Here is a 12,786-nt window from a genome sequence, read left to right as displayed (position 1 = left end):
ATAGCAATGAGGAATATCCTCCCAATGAGTCACGAGGTTCAGAGTGCTAAACTTGGCCCCAGACTTGAATGACAGTTTAGGCTTAAAGCTTTTTCCAGCATGTAAACTTAACAGTGCTTAACATTGATAGCTTAATTTAAACAATTTAACAGAAGGTTCTATAGAATTTAAAAATCTAAAGTACTTAATCTGAGAGCAACATTTATAGTACAGTTGCTATAGCACATTTACACTTGCATGCACACAGATCTAAAGGACTATGTACAAGGTATATACCTGTAAAAAATTCTCCTTTAGTTCAGTGAACTATTCATGTCAGATGCCTTTGCATCTTGTCAACAAGTGAAAGGGGTTGATCCGTGAGCAGCAGGATTATCAGCCCAGACTCCAAGGTTGGCATTTGGCAGCTATCTTCTAAGTACAGCAGACTTGAGAGTTTGCTGCCTCTGAGGTGTGTTCTGCTCAGAGGGAGATTACTGGCTGCAGCCAGGTGAGCTCAAAGGGTCTCACTTCCAGCCACTGTTTATAGGGGTGCAAGAGAGTTTAATTTAGTCATAGTAATTTTCCATTCTGTCCACAATTTTAGTTGGTAACTTTCTTTGAAAGTTTGATTACAAGTTGGATTACCAGTTCCACTTAGACTGTTATTCATGCAAGAAAAACAAGTTTCCAAGGTTGTTCATTAAAAAACAGGAGCTCATTAGATTGCACAAGCTCCTGGGACCAGACAGTGTTTCTGATGCACTAAAGAGGAGCTTAGCCCATGTGCTGTTTGTCAAGGCCAAGGCCTAACGAGGATTTCTAAATCCAAGGGGGTAGGTAGGATACACCACCACAGAGCACTCTGCATCTACTTACAGCTGTTCTTGTCAGGAAAGCTTCAGTGCTGGTCCAGGCTTCCTGTGACTCAGCTTGTGAAAATTGTGTCAGCTGGGCTTCTTCACAATTCCAGCTTGCCCCAGGCCTGTTTCTCTCCTGCTTTGCCAACAGTCGCACTCATCAGTGATATGGCATATTTGAGGTCTGTATGGATATGTAGAGTGTATCAGTAGATTGAGATTATATTTGTGGCTCAGCTACTGGTTGACTGTTAAATCAAACTATTTCTTTGTGGGTTTCTTTTCTTTCTCAGTGTGCTGTTTTTGTTCTTTTTCAGCATATTTTCCCAAGAACAGAGGCTTGTGAGCCTCTCTCTGTTTCTCCCCCCTTCCCTAACAGTTTTTGGCCCTTTCCAATCAAATCTAATAATGTTTAAAAGCTGTTCGTTTTGTATATGTTTAATGATAATATGTTAAGTAAAGGACATAGAGTTGGTGAGACTTTTAGTGCTCCTACTCAGCAAGTAAAGACTTCATGGGAAGAAGTATTAGATATCAAGGACCCAGCAGCAAAGAGAGATGTTAAGAAATTCATCCTAAACCTGAAAGAAACATCAGCTGAAGTTTACATCTTGGGATAAATCAGCAAGTGCTATCAGGAGACATGAGCAGGAAAACAGGGTTAATTCATTTCCTATTTCTGCAAATACTCATGCTGCTTGGACTGAACATATCAGCAAAAGGGTTGTGTTTTATGAAATCAGCTCATACACACTGTGTGTGTAGCCATGTGAGTGCTAACAGTTCTAATTGCTCTGAGTGCAGGTACTGTTGGTGACCTTCAGAGAAATTTGGAATTTGAGCTTCTCTACAGGGCTTTCATGGGATCTTTTGTCTGTTTTATTCAATGGGAGAAAAACAAGCAAACTTGCAGTAGTTGGCTTCAAATGGCTGCTGGTTTTTATATTGTAGATGTGCCTAGAGGTACATGATAGGTTCATCTTATAAATGGAAATTAAATTAAATTAAAACAAAACTTCTTCCTGCCAGTTGAGCCACTGTAAAATCAAGATTCTGCTGTTTCAGGGGCTAAGCTATTTTAAAACCGATTTTCCATCAGTCTTAGAGAGTAGTAAATTAAACTTTTAAGTGTTTTGTTACCTCTGAAGCATTTGTTTCTGAAGATATGAACAAGAGCAAAAAAAGACATGAATTCAAGAATCAAGGAAAAACTTCTGATTCTGTAATGGAACTTAAGATTGAAATAAGTATGTAAAACAACTATTTAATTTGCAAACACAAAATTAAAGGTTTAATGCTGATAATGTAATCCATTCTGGTTTTGTTACAATTAAAAGTTAGAGTAAAAGATATTTACACTAACATTACAAGAACAAGCTTGCAGAGCATATGAGAACTAAACCATATGAAGACTCAGTACACAGAATGAGAAAGGTTGTAGAGGCAAATAAATGAGCTATCACCTGTCTAGTTCCTCATTCCTTAGGAGAAACTTCCTAAAGGATGAAGGCATTGTAGGTGAGCATTTTATACATACAGTATATTAAAAAAAAAAAAAAGTAGTAATGTTGTTAGTGATTAGAATACTAATTAATCTTGAGCTTTTGGTATATTACACAATTCTAAGTTGTGCATGACATGATCCTAACCACAGCTCCCAGTACTTACAGTTTTTTTTATTGTGTTGCTAACATGTATTGGGAACTTGAAAGTTTATAGATGTGAACTATTAGTGCAGTATTTTTTTGAGTTATAATTAGAAACACATATTGTTAAAAACCCAAACCAAACAAACAAAACCCTCAAATACACCATAGTTATTGAAACAAAGTTTTGTGAAATATTCACTTAGAAGGTACATGCACTGTAGACAGTAGTGCTGTTAACATTAAAAGGACAAAAGTAGCTGCATAAAGCCATTCTTTTATACATCTCTGCTCCTTTTGTTCTTTTTGTAATAAACACTTCCATTTTTGAAGAAGAAAAAAGTTGAGGCTAGCTGTTCTATCAGAAGAAAATATAATAGCTTTTTTCTGCCTCCTTTAGGTAAGTGGGTATTAGAAATTACAGTAATTTTGGCAAGAGTTCAAGGGTTAATGTAACAGATAAATAAAAGGAATTTTCAGTAAATTGAGCCCTGCATTATTTCACTTGTCTTGCCTTTCCAAACCTAACTCATTTAATTTTAAAAAGTAAATACTTAAATTCTTCCTGACAGTGTGCTTTGCTTTTACTATCGTTTATTACTTCAATTATACTTGGTATCACTTAGAACAATCTGCCATTTGGAAATTTCAGTATAGCCTGCAGCTTAGTTTAAAGTCTGGCTGCTATTGTAACATGTACAGCATATGACACTAATGTATCAAAATTAGATTTGATCATCCCTCCTGGTTATATTTATTTCACGTTTCTTTTGTATTCAGTTAACATAAATGTATTAGGAGAGCTGACACATGATGATGGTTATAGAGTAAGAATATTTTAAAGTATTTTGAGTTAAATTTGAAATTTCAGGTAACCTAACAGTCATTCAATTTTATATATTTGTTCTAATGGAGTAGAGTTTCAAAGCAAGGCTTAAAAAAATCTGTTTGTCTCTTTTATCTCCTCAGGGCTGTCTTCCCGACAGCTCAGGTTTAAAATGGCTAAAACAGAGCTCTTAATCTCTTTCTCATTGCCACCTTCCCGGATCACCACAGATAACATGACCATTGTGCCTGTTACTTGTGCCCAATAGCCTGAAATCATCTTTAATTTGGTCCACTTTCTGGATTCTTGCATTCATTCTGTGCTTACGACTGTTCTTTTTCCCACCTAATGTTTCTTCCAACATAGCCTTTCCATACACACACTTAAAATTTACTCTCTATGTCATAAACTGTTGTTTTGATTGCTGAACCTTCCTTTCTCTGGTCTTGACACTTTCATTGTTGAAGAATGCTGATATAAACAACATTTTTCTAATCTTTAACACCTTTTTACATTTGTGAAACACCTTCTTTGCATTTGTCCATATCTTACGCTTAGATAATGAACTCTCTAGGGCAGTGTGATCTGCATTTAGAGTGTTAGAATACTTGTGTTTAAATTATAACTCCAGGTGTTTCCAGTGTATCACCAGGTCGAAGTATAACATTATTGAAGGACTTTTTTATTATTTATATTATTGCAGTGACTTACTCTGGTACTGATTTGCACTTTGTTAGGCTTACTGTGATGTACGCACATTAGTAGTTGTAAATTCAGGAAAACAAGGTCAGGAAATAAGTATGAAGACAGCTTGTGGTGAATTTTGAATAACCATTAACACAGAATTCAGTCTTGACAGCTGTCCATTCTGTGTGCACCAAATCCCATTTTGTTAGGTAACACTGGGACCACACCTTCTTGGGAAGTCATGTTTTTGTCTGTCCGTAAGGTTTCAGTGAGCAGAGGTAGGTGTAGCTCAGTATGTTTCTCCTACTGGTGTCGAGGACACTGAATTCTGTGACACTTCTAATTCAATACAAAGAAATACAAAGAATCCAGATTAAAATTGAAGGAGGTCAGTCTCTGGTTCTCCTGTGGTGTAATAATTACAGTGAATGATGGATTCTCAAAATGTTTGCTGTGCTTGCAGGAGATCTTGGTTGTCTAGCACTGCTGAATTTCAAGGTTCTCAAATGCAAAATTGAGAAGAAATCTGAAATTCTTCTTTCTGAAAGTTTTATGCAAAACCTAGCAGATGAATAAGCCAGGAAAGCTTTTCAAGTCAATGTCATGTATCAGATCTCTTCCATGAATCAAGTGTTGTTGATGAGTCAAGTTACCACCATTTGTGCTTTTTCAGAAGCTTTTCTTGCTGACCAAGGCAAGGACATCTGAAAGAAGCAATAAGGAGCACTGTGTTAGTAGTGTCAGAACAACTTCTGAAAAAACCCTTGTTCCCTTTATATTATTTTTGTCAGACATCTGACCACCTATAATAGAAACAAAGTTTTGATCCTGAGTACTTCTCTTTTTTAATACCACCGTTAATACTTTATACCATCATCCACCTACTTGATTCCTCTGATTTTGACTCTTAATCCATTACATGTCACAGAGATGCCATTCTATATTTTACTCAAACTGGTCATTGCCAGATCATTCTTGACAGGAATCATGAAGTGAAATATATTTGACAGGACTTGGAAATCTGAAATAATATGATACATTTTCCTTTTCTTCTGAAGAAGTTTCTACTTTTAGCCTGGAATATATTCTCACACATATATATGAGTATTAAGCAAACTTTGAAATTGCAAAGAAAGGTCGCTGATGGCTTCAGTACACTTGGCATTCAAAAATATGTATCCCTTGTCAGTAATCCTACTGAAATAACCACACAGGATGCTTTTATCACAGCAAAATCTGTTTCAGTCTAACATGAAAGCATGTCTCAGTAGCAATGCTCCCATCTGGGTAACTTTCATAGAAGTGCAAGAAACTTGTATCCTGTCTGATTAACTGCAGGTATCAGTAACAGGTACACAGGGGCAACCTTTGACAAATGAAATTCAGAGGCAGTGATGCCCTCAAGAAGCTGCAATATCTAAACTCTCTATATGTTTTGGATCTTAGAGCTTTTTATTTGCTATTTACACTGTCACCATCACTTGCTTCTAATAGTCTATAAGTTTATTGTCTCTGATTCCAAAGATGGCAAGCAAAGGAGGAAAAATTATTTTAGTAAATAGTTCAATATTGATGAATTATGAGTGGTGCAGTGCAGTGATGGTTTATCATACCCAGTTCTGCTTTTTGCAGTTGATTCAGTTAGTTCAGTCAGTGCTCCAGATGGCCATCCCTCAATCTAGGATCATGTGGGTTTTTTTACATTCCACAACACTTCATGTCCAAACTGATTTGCCTCATGCTTTCTCTATGGTTGGGCAGCCTCATTTTCCCTGAACTTTTCACTTCCTTCTAAGTGCAAGCCTGTCAGTCCGTGATACCTTATCATTGTCAGATTTCAACAGCTAGTTTGACTGTCACTTTGCTCACTTCGCTAAGGAAGCAAAATGGGAATTTATTTTTTTAATCTGAGGTGCAATTCCTCACTGACTTCTCTGGTGATATAGCCAGTTTAAGATGTGACAACCCTGCTTTCCGCTCCTGTCACCCTTCAAAAATATGTGCCAACAAGTTATTTTCTTGGACTATGTTTGAGACCAGTACAATGAAATGACCTGAATTTAAAACAAGAATATATTTTCGCCCCTCGGATCATGTTTGTGATCCATTTAAAAAATTGTCTCATGCCTGAAGAGAGAAGTTGGTTAACTGTGGCCAAAGGAGAGGAGGCCAAGAATAATGATTTATTAGACAGTGATGCTAGAGGAGGCTGAAATGAAGCTGAGCCTTTTGTAAACTCAAAAGATAGAACTCTGCCCTGATGAAAATCAATGAATGGGGGCTGTTCTGGTGCTACAGTGCTTTTTGCTTTTTGCTGCAAAACTAAAAGAAGGAGAAGTTGCTTTTCTGGTGATTTTGGGGGGTTGAAGGGTTTTTTAGTTGTGTGTTTTGTTTTGTGTTTAGTTGTGTGTTTGTTGTATCTTATCAAGTCCTCCAAGCTATAGCCAGGAAAGAAAAAACAACTAAGTGTGCTTCTTCTCACTCTCCTACTGCTCTTAGTGACTTTGTTGCATTCTACAGCTACATGAAAGGAGATTGTAACGATGTGGAAGTCAATCTGCTCCCCCAGGTAACAAGAGACAGGACAAAGAAATGGCCTCAAGTTACACTAGGGGCAGTTTAGTCTGGATATTAGGAAAAACTTAACAGAAAGCATTGTCAAGCATTGGAACAAGTTATCCAGAGCAGTGGTGGAGTTGTCCTCTCTAAAGGTACTTAAAAGATGTATAGATGTGGTGTTTAGTGACATGGTTTAGTGATGAATTTGGCAGTGTTAGGTTAACAGATGATCTTGATAATTTTGGAGGTCTTTTCCAGCCTAAATGATTCTATGATTCTAAGGTAGGAGAGGGTCAGTTGTGCAATTAATTGTCTTTTATGATACTTGTCATAGTAAAGTGTTATCCAGGGGTTCTTCAGCTGCTGTTTGTTGCACATCAGCCATTCAGGTCGCTGTCTGGCTTTATTCTAACCTAGTAAAACAAAGCTCAATATAGTAAATGTTCATATAACCAATTCTTTTGCTGGGTTGACTTTAAGTGTTGGTGCAGGAGTGTCCCTGAGTAAGTGTTGTTCAAAATAATTCAGCCATCTACCCAAGGGACAAGAACAGGCTTCAAAGGCACCACGGCCCTTTAAGAGTAGGTGTATGTACAGTCTGGTCCAGACAAAACAAATTACTTGTTGAGCATCAAAGAAGAGAGAGGATATTGAAGCCACCTGTCCTTTGCCCAGTCCAACACTGAAGAAAATCCTTTTTTTTAATAGAAATACAACCCTCTTCTTCAGTCTGATATCATTTAAAGCTAAGAAAGAAGAGCAGACTCAGCTTCTTTTTCTCTTTCTTATTCTTTTTGCACCTTTTTTTTACCTTTTTTTTTTTTTTGAGTCTGCTACTGACAATTGGTGTAGGCCTTCCAATAAGACAAAGGCAGCATTCCAGGAGGTTTTGTAAAATAAAGAAGTGAATAACTGCAATTAAATTTCTCTGAAGACTATGCATGTGTTTTGCTTTTATTTAATGTACAATTGTATTCTAAAAGTGCTATGGTAAATTGTTGCTTTTTTATATTGAATAGCTTCTTGTACATGCTCAGAGTGGTATTTGTATGCTACATGTTAAATAGTGCAGTCCTTTGTATAACATCAAGGTGATTGTTTGACAAGTTCCACCTACCTAAAACTGTGGAAACAAGCTGAGAGCAGGGGTGAACACAATTGTCAATATCTGGTGATGCATTGGGAGATAAAAAAGATATTCCAGTTTGAATTTTCAGAAATAACACTTACTGGAAAGAATCTCACATTTAATAATCTGAATGTATTTCATCAGTATACATAAAGCCTCTCCACATGATGTAAACATTTGGTATCAGATGACATTGTTTGTCAGAAGTGTTTTGGTTCTTCAATCAGGTAATTCCAAAGTGTTCAAGGAATTCCTTAATCTGGTTATATGATTACATCTGAGGATACAACATGGATTTTGAGGAACCCATTTGGCCATTCTGAGCCAGATCAAGAACCATTTCATAGTTTCTAGGGGAGCAGGGTGTTATTTTTACAAAGATGTCCTGGTTTCATGGAAAATGAGCATTTATCTTAGTTCTTCTGGGAGCTATGGAGAATGCAGTAGTTATTCTCCTTTGAAAGCTTTTTGTTTGTAGTAGGCAATTTGGAATTTGGCTAGAATGGTGTGGTTTACTTCTCAAATATGTAACTTTTAAACAGATCTCCATTCATATACTTTGGAAGTTCATACAGAATTTAGTAATTTTCTTCCTATCAGTGATGTCAATCTTGAACACATTTTAGTAAATCAGGTTGAATCATTCTGCATTCTTGAGATAATATCAACAAAATTTTAGCTTCCAGTAGAAGACAGATATTCATATATCTGTTAATTTAAATAGAAATCAACAACAATATATAAAAATCTATAGCACAAACCAGTGCTGTCAACTAATACACTGAAATTTTAAAAGAGCTGTTGTGTAATTTGGTTATTTTACTGATTTTTCTTCATGTTTTTTTAGTGGGTTTATCTTTTTAAATATATACATTTAATATAGCTGTATGGCTATAGAATATTAATTAAGAATATTCAAACTGATGGCATTTTTTCCCTGATTTTCCAGCTAAGACATTTAGGAAATGATGAAGTACACATTGTCTGGTCAGAACATACTCGAGATTATAGAAGAGGAATAATTCCAACAGAATTTGGTGATGTTCTTATAGTTATCTATCCCATGAAAAACCATATGTTCAGTATCCAGATTATGAAAAAGCCTGAGGTAAGGGTTTGTTTTCTTTTGTGTTTCCTTTGTGTGTTTAACATGAACTGAGTTTTGTTTAGAATCTGAGGTTTGGGTATAATAGATTGACCCAACAAGGTGGTGTCTTAAGAATGGACAGTTGCAGAGGTGGTAGGAGGGAAGAGCTCAGTGAGTACAGTGCATAGTAAAATAAGTAACTTGAAATTGCAAAGGCCTGATGCTGTAAAGCATATCTGCTAACAGCATAATCTGGAAACAAAGCTAGAATATTCTGCATAGTAATTTAAATATTGCAGTAAACTCGTTGAGCTTTTTTATCAAATTTGATACATAACCAAGGTTGTTAGAATAATGGCCTGCTCCAACTTCCTCCATGTCATATTCCCCTTTTTCCTCTCAAACCTATTTTTTACTTTCTTCTTATCTCCACACAAGAATTTGGAGATTAATTCAGAAAAGCAAGATGACTCAGCCCTTAGGCATAAGAATACACATTCTTTCTAATGACTGTTCTTCAAATGTCAGTGTTGGCCCTGTTCTTAAAGCAGTGGTTTAGGGTTGTGAACACTAAACTGACTGAGTAAAAGTGGTCATGAGTTTTAGTACTACCTAACTTCTGTGTGTGATGTCACTTGCCACGAATTTCTATACTTTCTTAAAATTATTATTACAAGTAGTCATATTAATCAATGTGGTATGGCAGAAATAGGATTGCCTCATTATGATGATTGCCTCTATCTATTGATAGGAATGAAACAATAATCAGTCTTGTTATTGTTGGATTACTTACATTTTTAACTAATAAGTATATTCTTTTACTATTTTAAATATAAATAGTTGTATTATTGGGAGCATGCATGTTAAGAAGGAAAGCAAAAACTGCTGATTGTTATTAGTCCAAAAAGAAGTCCTTGTATGTCAAAAAGTGCCTTCCATCAGATTTCAGTATTCTCAAAACTATAGTAAATTACTAATGGCAAAGATAACACAGGGATCTAAAATTCTTTTGCAGCATTTGTTTACTGTTAGCAGGAAGAATATTTAGTGTATATTCTGCTCCCTTTGCTGAGGTGATGCACAAATATTGCTGCTTTTCTCCTGCTTTATGTCAGCAGCTTCAGAACTTTATTCACATGTAAAGGAAATGAAGATACTTAATACTGAATGTTTGTTTTGTTTTGTTTTAATTGCAAAATGATGATGGATTAGAGAGATATGTAATGCCAAAACATAAGATCTATCTGTTCTGTTCACCTTTTGGGAGCTATCTATACTAAATATTGCAGTTTTCTACTGATCTCACAAATAAGGTTTTACAATTAGTTTCCAAAGAGGCAAACTTTCACCACAGTGTTTTTGTTCAGATAATGTAAAAAAAAGGAACAGAAGGAAAAAAAAATAGAAGGTGAAGGTCAATACACCAGTAACTGCATGATACTTTCACACTGGGTTGGTCCTTATAGACATGTTAATAACTACAGCCATGATAAAAAATATATTAGAATTTGAGTAATTTTTTCTTTTGCTTATTACCATCTATAATATTATAATCTAGCCCATCAACCTCATAAGCATTATATGCATGACTTCCTAGGATTTTTGCAGCAAATGTTGGAAATGATCTTTGATGAGACATTAAAATAGTTACTTAATTTTTTTCGTATGCTGTGTTATCTGTTGCCAAGGATATCAAGCAGTTATGTGGCTGTGTATTTCCACAAGAGAAAAGATCTGACTTGCAACACAATAACTGGTTTGATTATCTAGCAATGAGGAGGGAAAAAGACATATATTTGAGTGCTCTATTGTTAATGTTGATTGCTAATTGTTATAGCTATGATCTTGTCTTGCTTTATGTTGAACTTCTTAATTTTTTATTCAGGTTCCATTTTTTGGTCCACTCTTTGATGGTGCTATTGTGAATGGAAAAATTCTGCCTATTATGGTTCGTGCAACAGCTATAAATGCAAGCCGTGCATTGAAATCATTAATTCCATTATACCAAAACTTGTATCCTTTCACTCAAATGGTTTCCAAGTCATATACATTCCCTTGAAGTTCTATAGATATGATATTCATGGGGTTTCTTATTTTTTTTCAGATTAATATAGGGAATTTTTTTTGTAATGGTGATGTTGCCTTTAGGGAACTTAAAACCATAGAAGAGCATTCAGATGAAGACCAGATTTTTTTAATTAAATACACAATAGATGAAGTGCTGAAAAACTGCCTGTTACTAATGCTTTGTAGCATAGACTTGTCATTTTTTGTTAACAAAATTATTTTAATGACCATTTTGTGAATGGTCTTTCTAAAATAGCAATATCATGCTGTTAACAATCTTTCTTTCCTTAAGATACTAAGCATTTATCCAGTATTAGTGTGGCTTAATTTTATTTTCTAGTTCCAATAATGCTGCTTTCCTTCAAGGTGCAAAGTTTATGAAACTTCCATCACTCAGATTTTGTTATTCAGCTCAGAACACAAAGTTGATCTCAAAATCATGTTAGTATCTTTGTAAATGTGTCAGAAAAGGCTGCCTCTTTTCTGTTTTTGTTGTTGGAACTGAAATTTTATGTTTTGGAGGAGCTGCTCTTGGAAGAATAGATCTATCAACCATAAATTAAAAAACATAAGTCAGTCACATACACCCCTTTTTCCTTACTTTAGATTGAGTTCTGTTAGTTAAATAAACAAGTTAAAATCAACATGTTAGTTAAATCATCAAGAAATTTCTCAATTTCATAAACTGAAAGATAAGTTTAAATTTTGATCGAGAAGAATTCTGTGCCTAATTTCTAACCAAGCTATAAATACTAGTTCTTGTCATGTGATAGATTGTTGCTAAAATACTATTTTTTCTGTGACTGACTGTTAATACTTGCAGAGTTTTGGATTAGATATGATGAAATGGATTTAGGGATGAATGATGGATGTGTTTTATGTGATCACATTAAGTGATGTTTGTGCCATTTCTGTAGATGACACATGTTGATTCATTGTATTTTCATGTTTAGAAAGGTCCGATCTTTCTGTCATTACTCAAGTAGCTTAGTCAAAGAATTTAAAATGTATTATCATTATCATCATCAACCATCAAAAGTGATGGTTTAGAGCATTATATTGATGTATAGCGATGAGCAATTGGAAAACAATTTACTTTGAAATAGTAAACTTCCAGTACCAAAAAAACCTCATGGACTTGTAGGTTTAAACTTTACAGACTATGAAAGGTTTATTACATTCCTTCGAGATAGGTTGCCAGCTCAATGTCTAGGAATTGGCCAGTTCCATGGAGTTGTGCACTGCATTTTTAATTCAGTTTTCCAAACTGTACTTTTTAATATGCATCAAAGCACAGCATGTCATTTATGACATAATGTGGACTCCTTTAAAATGCTGATAATATGTCTTTTGGTATGATTAGCATGATAAGTGGGGAAGCATTATGTGTATTTGATTTTAGATAGCATTGGTTGGTAGGTTTCATGTCATCACTTGGTAAGCTTATTAAGTACCAGTTGACTGGACACTGATATTAAAGGGTGGCTTTGTTAAGTCATCAGTGGAATTCGTTTTCCATCTGTCTTGGAGTATCTTATATTTACTGTTCAGCATAATAATCTAAAAGTTAAAATGGAGTTGTGAGAAGTTCTTTAAAAATCTGTTTGCTTGGTGTGAAATTAGGAAAAAACTCTACAAACTTTCCTAGCTTGAATTAGGGTCTGATGGAGTCAGTTGTGTCAGTAGAGAACAGCAAAAATGCTAAACTTCAAAGTCTGGCGTAAGTCTCAGTGGCATAAAAACCTCTTGATTAAAAATGTCATGGACATGGTGCTCAGCCTATGGCCAGACTTGAGGTCAAGAAGGAATTTCCCTCACACAAGAATAGCTAGGAGTGGTGGATGTTTCCTGTAACATGGACATGGTCTGTTATCTAGGAACATTTGAAAGTTGAATCTAATTATGTTCCTGTGACAGCAGAGAGTTGAAGACGTCAAGGACTGTCT

At 35.3% G+C, this 12,786-nt stretch overlaps 1 protein-coding gene across 13 annotated transcripts in view; it reads left to right on the top strand.

Moving 5' to 3' along the window:
• The window catches only part of RALGAPA1 (Ral GTPase activating protein catalytic subunit alpha 1), a 130,603-nt gene that overhangs the window by 86,769 nt on the left and 31,048 nt on the right, over positions 1 to 12,786 (top strand). For all 13 annotated transcript variants that reach the window (XM_072930215.1, XM_002200519.7, XM_012574144.5 and 10 more), the window contains 2 exons: positions 8,636 to 8,794; positions 10,659 to 10,786. In XM_072930215.1, coding sequence (XP_072786316.1) covers positions 8,636 to 8,794; positions 10,659 to 10,786 — 287 coding nt within the window. The remainder of the gene's footprint in view (positions 1 to 8,635; positions 8,795 to 10,658; positions 10,787 to 12,786) is intronic.

Source organism: Taeniopygia guttata, chromosome 5, assembly GCF_048771995.1.
Source record: "Taeniopygia guttata chromosome 5, bTaeGut7.mat, whole genome shotgun sequence".
Lineage (NCBI taxonomy): Eukaryota > Metazoa > Chordata > Aves > Passeriformes > Estrildidae > Taeniopygia > Taeniopygia guttata.
The sequence above is the reverse complement of the archived record's forward strand: the minus strand, read 5'-3'. Positions and strand labels throughout refer to the sequence as shown.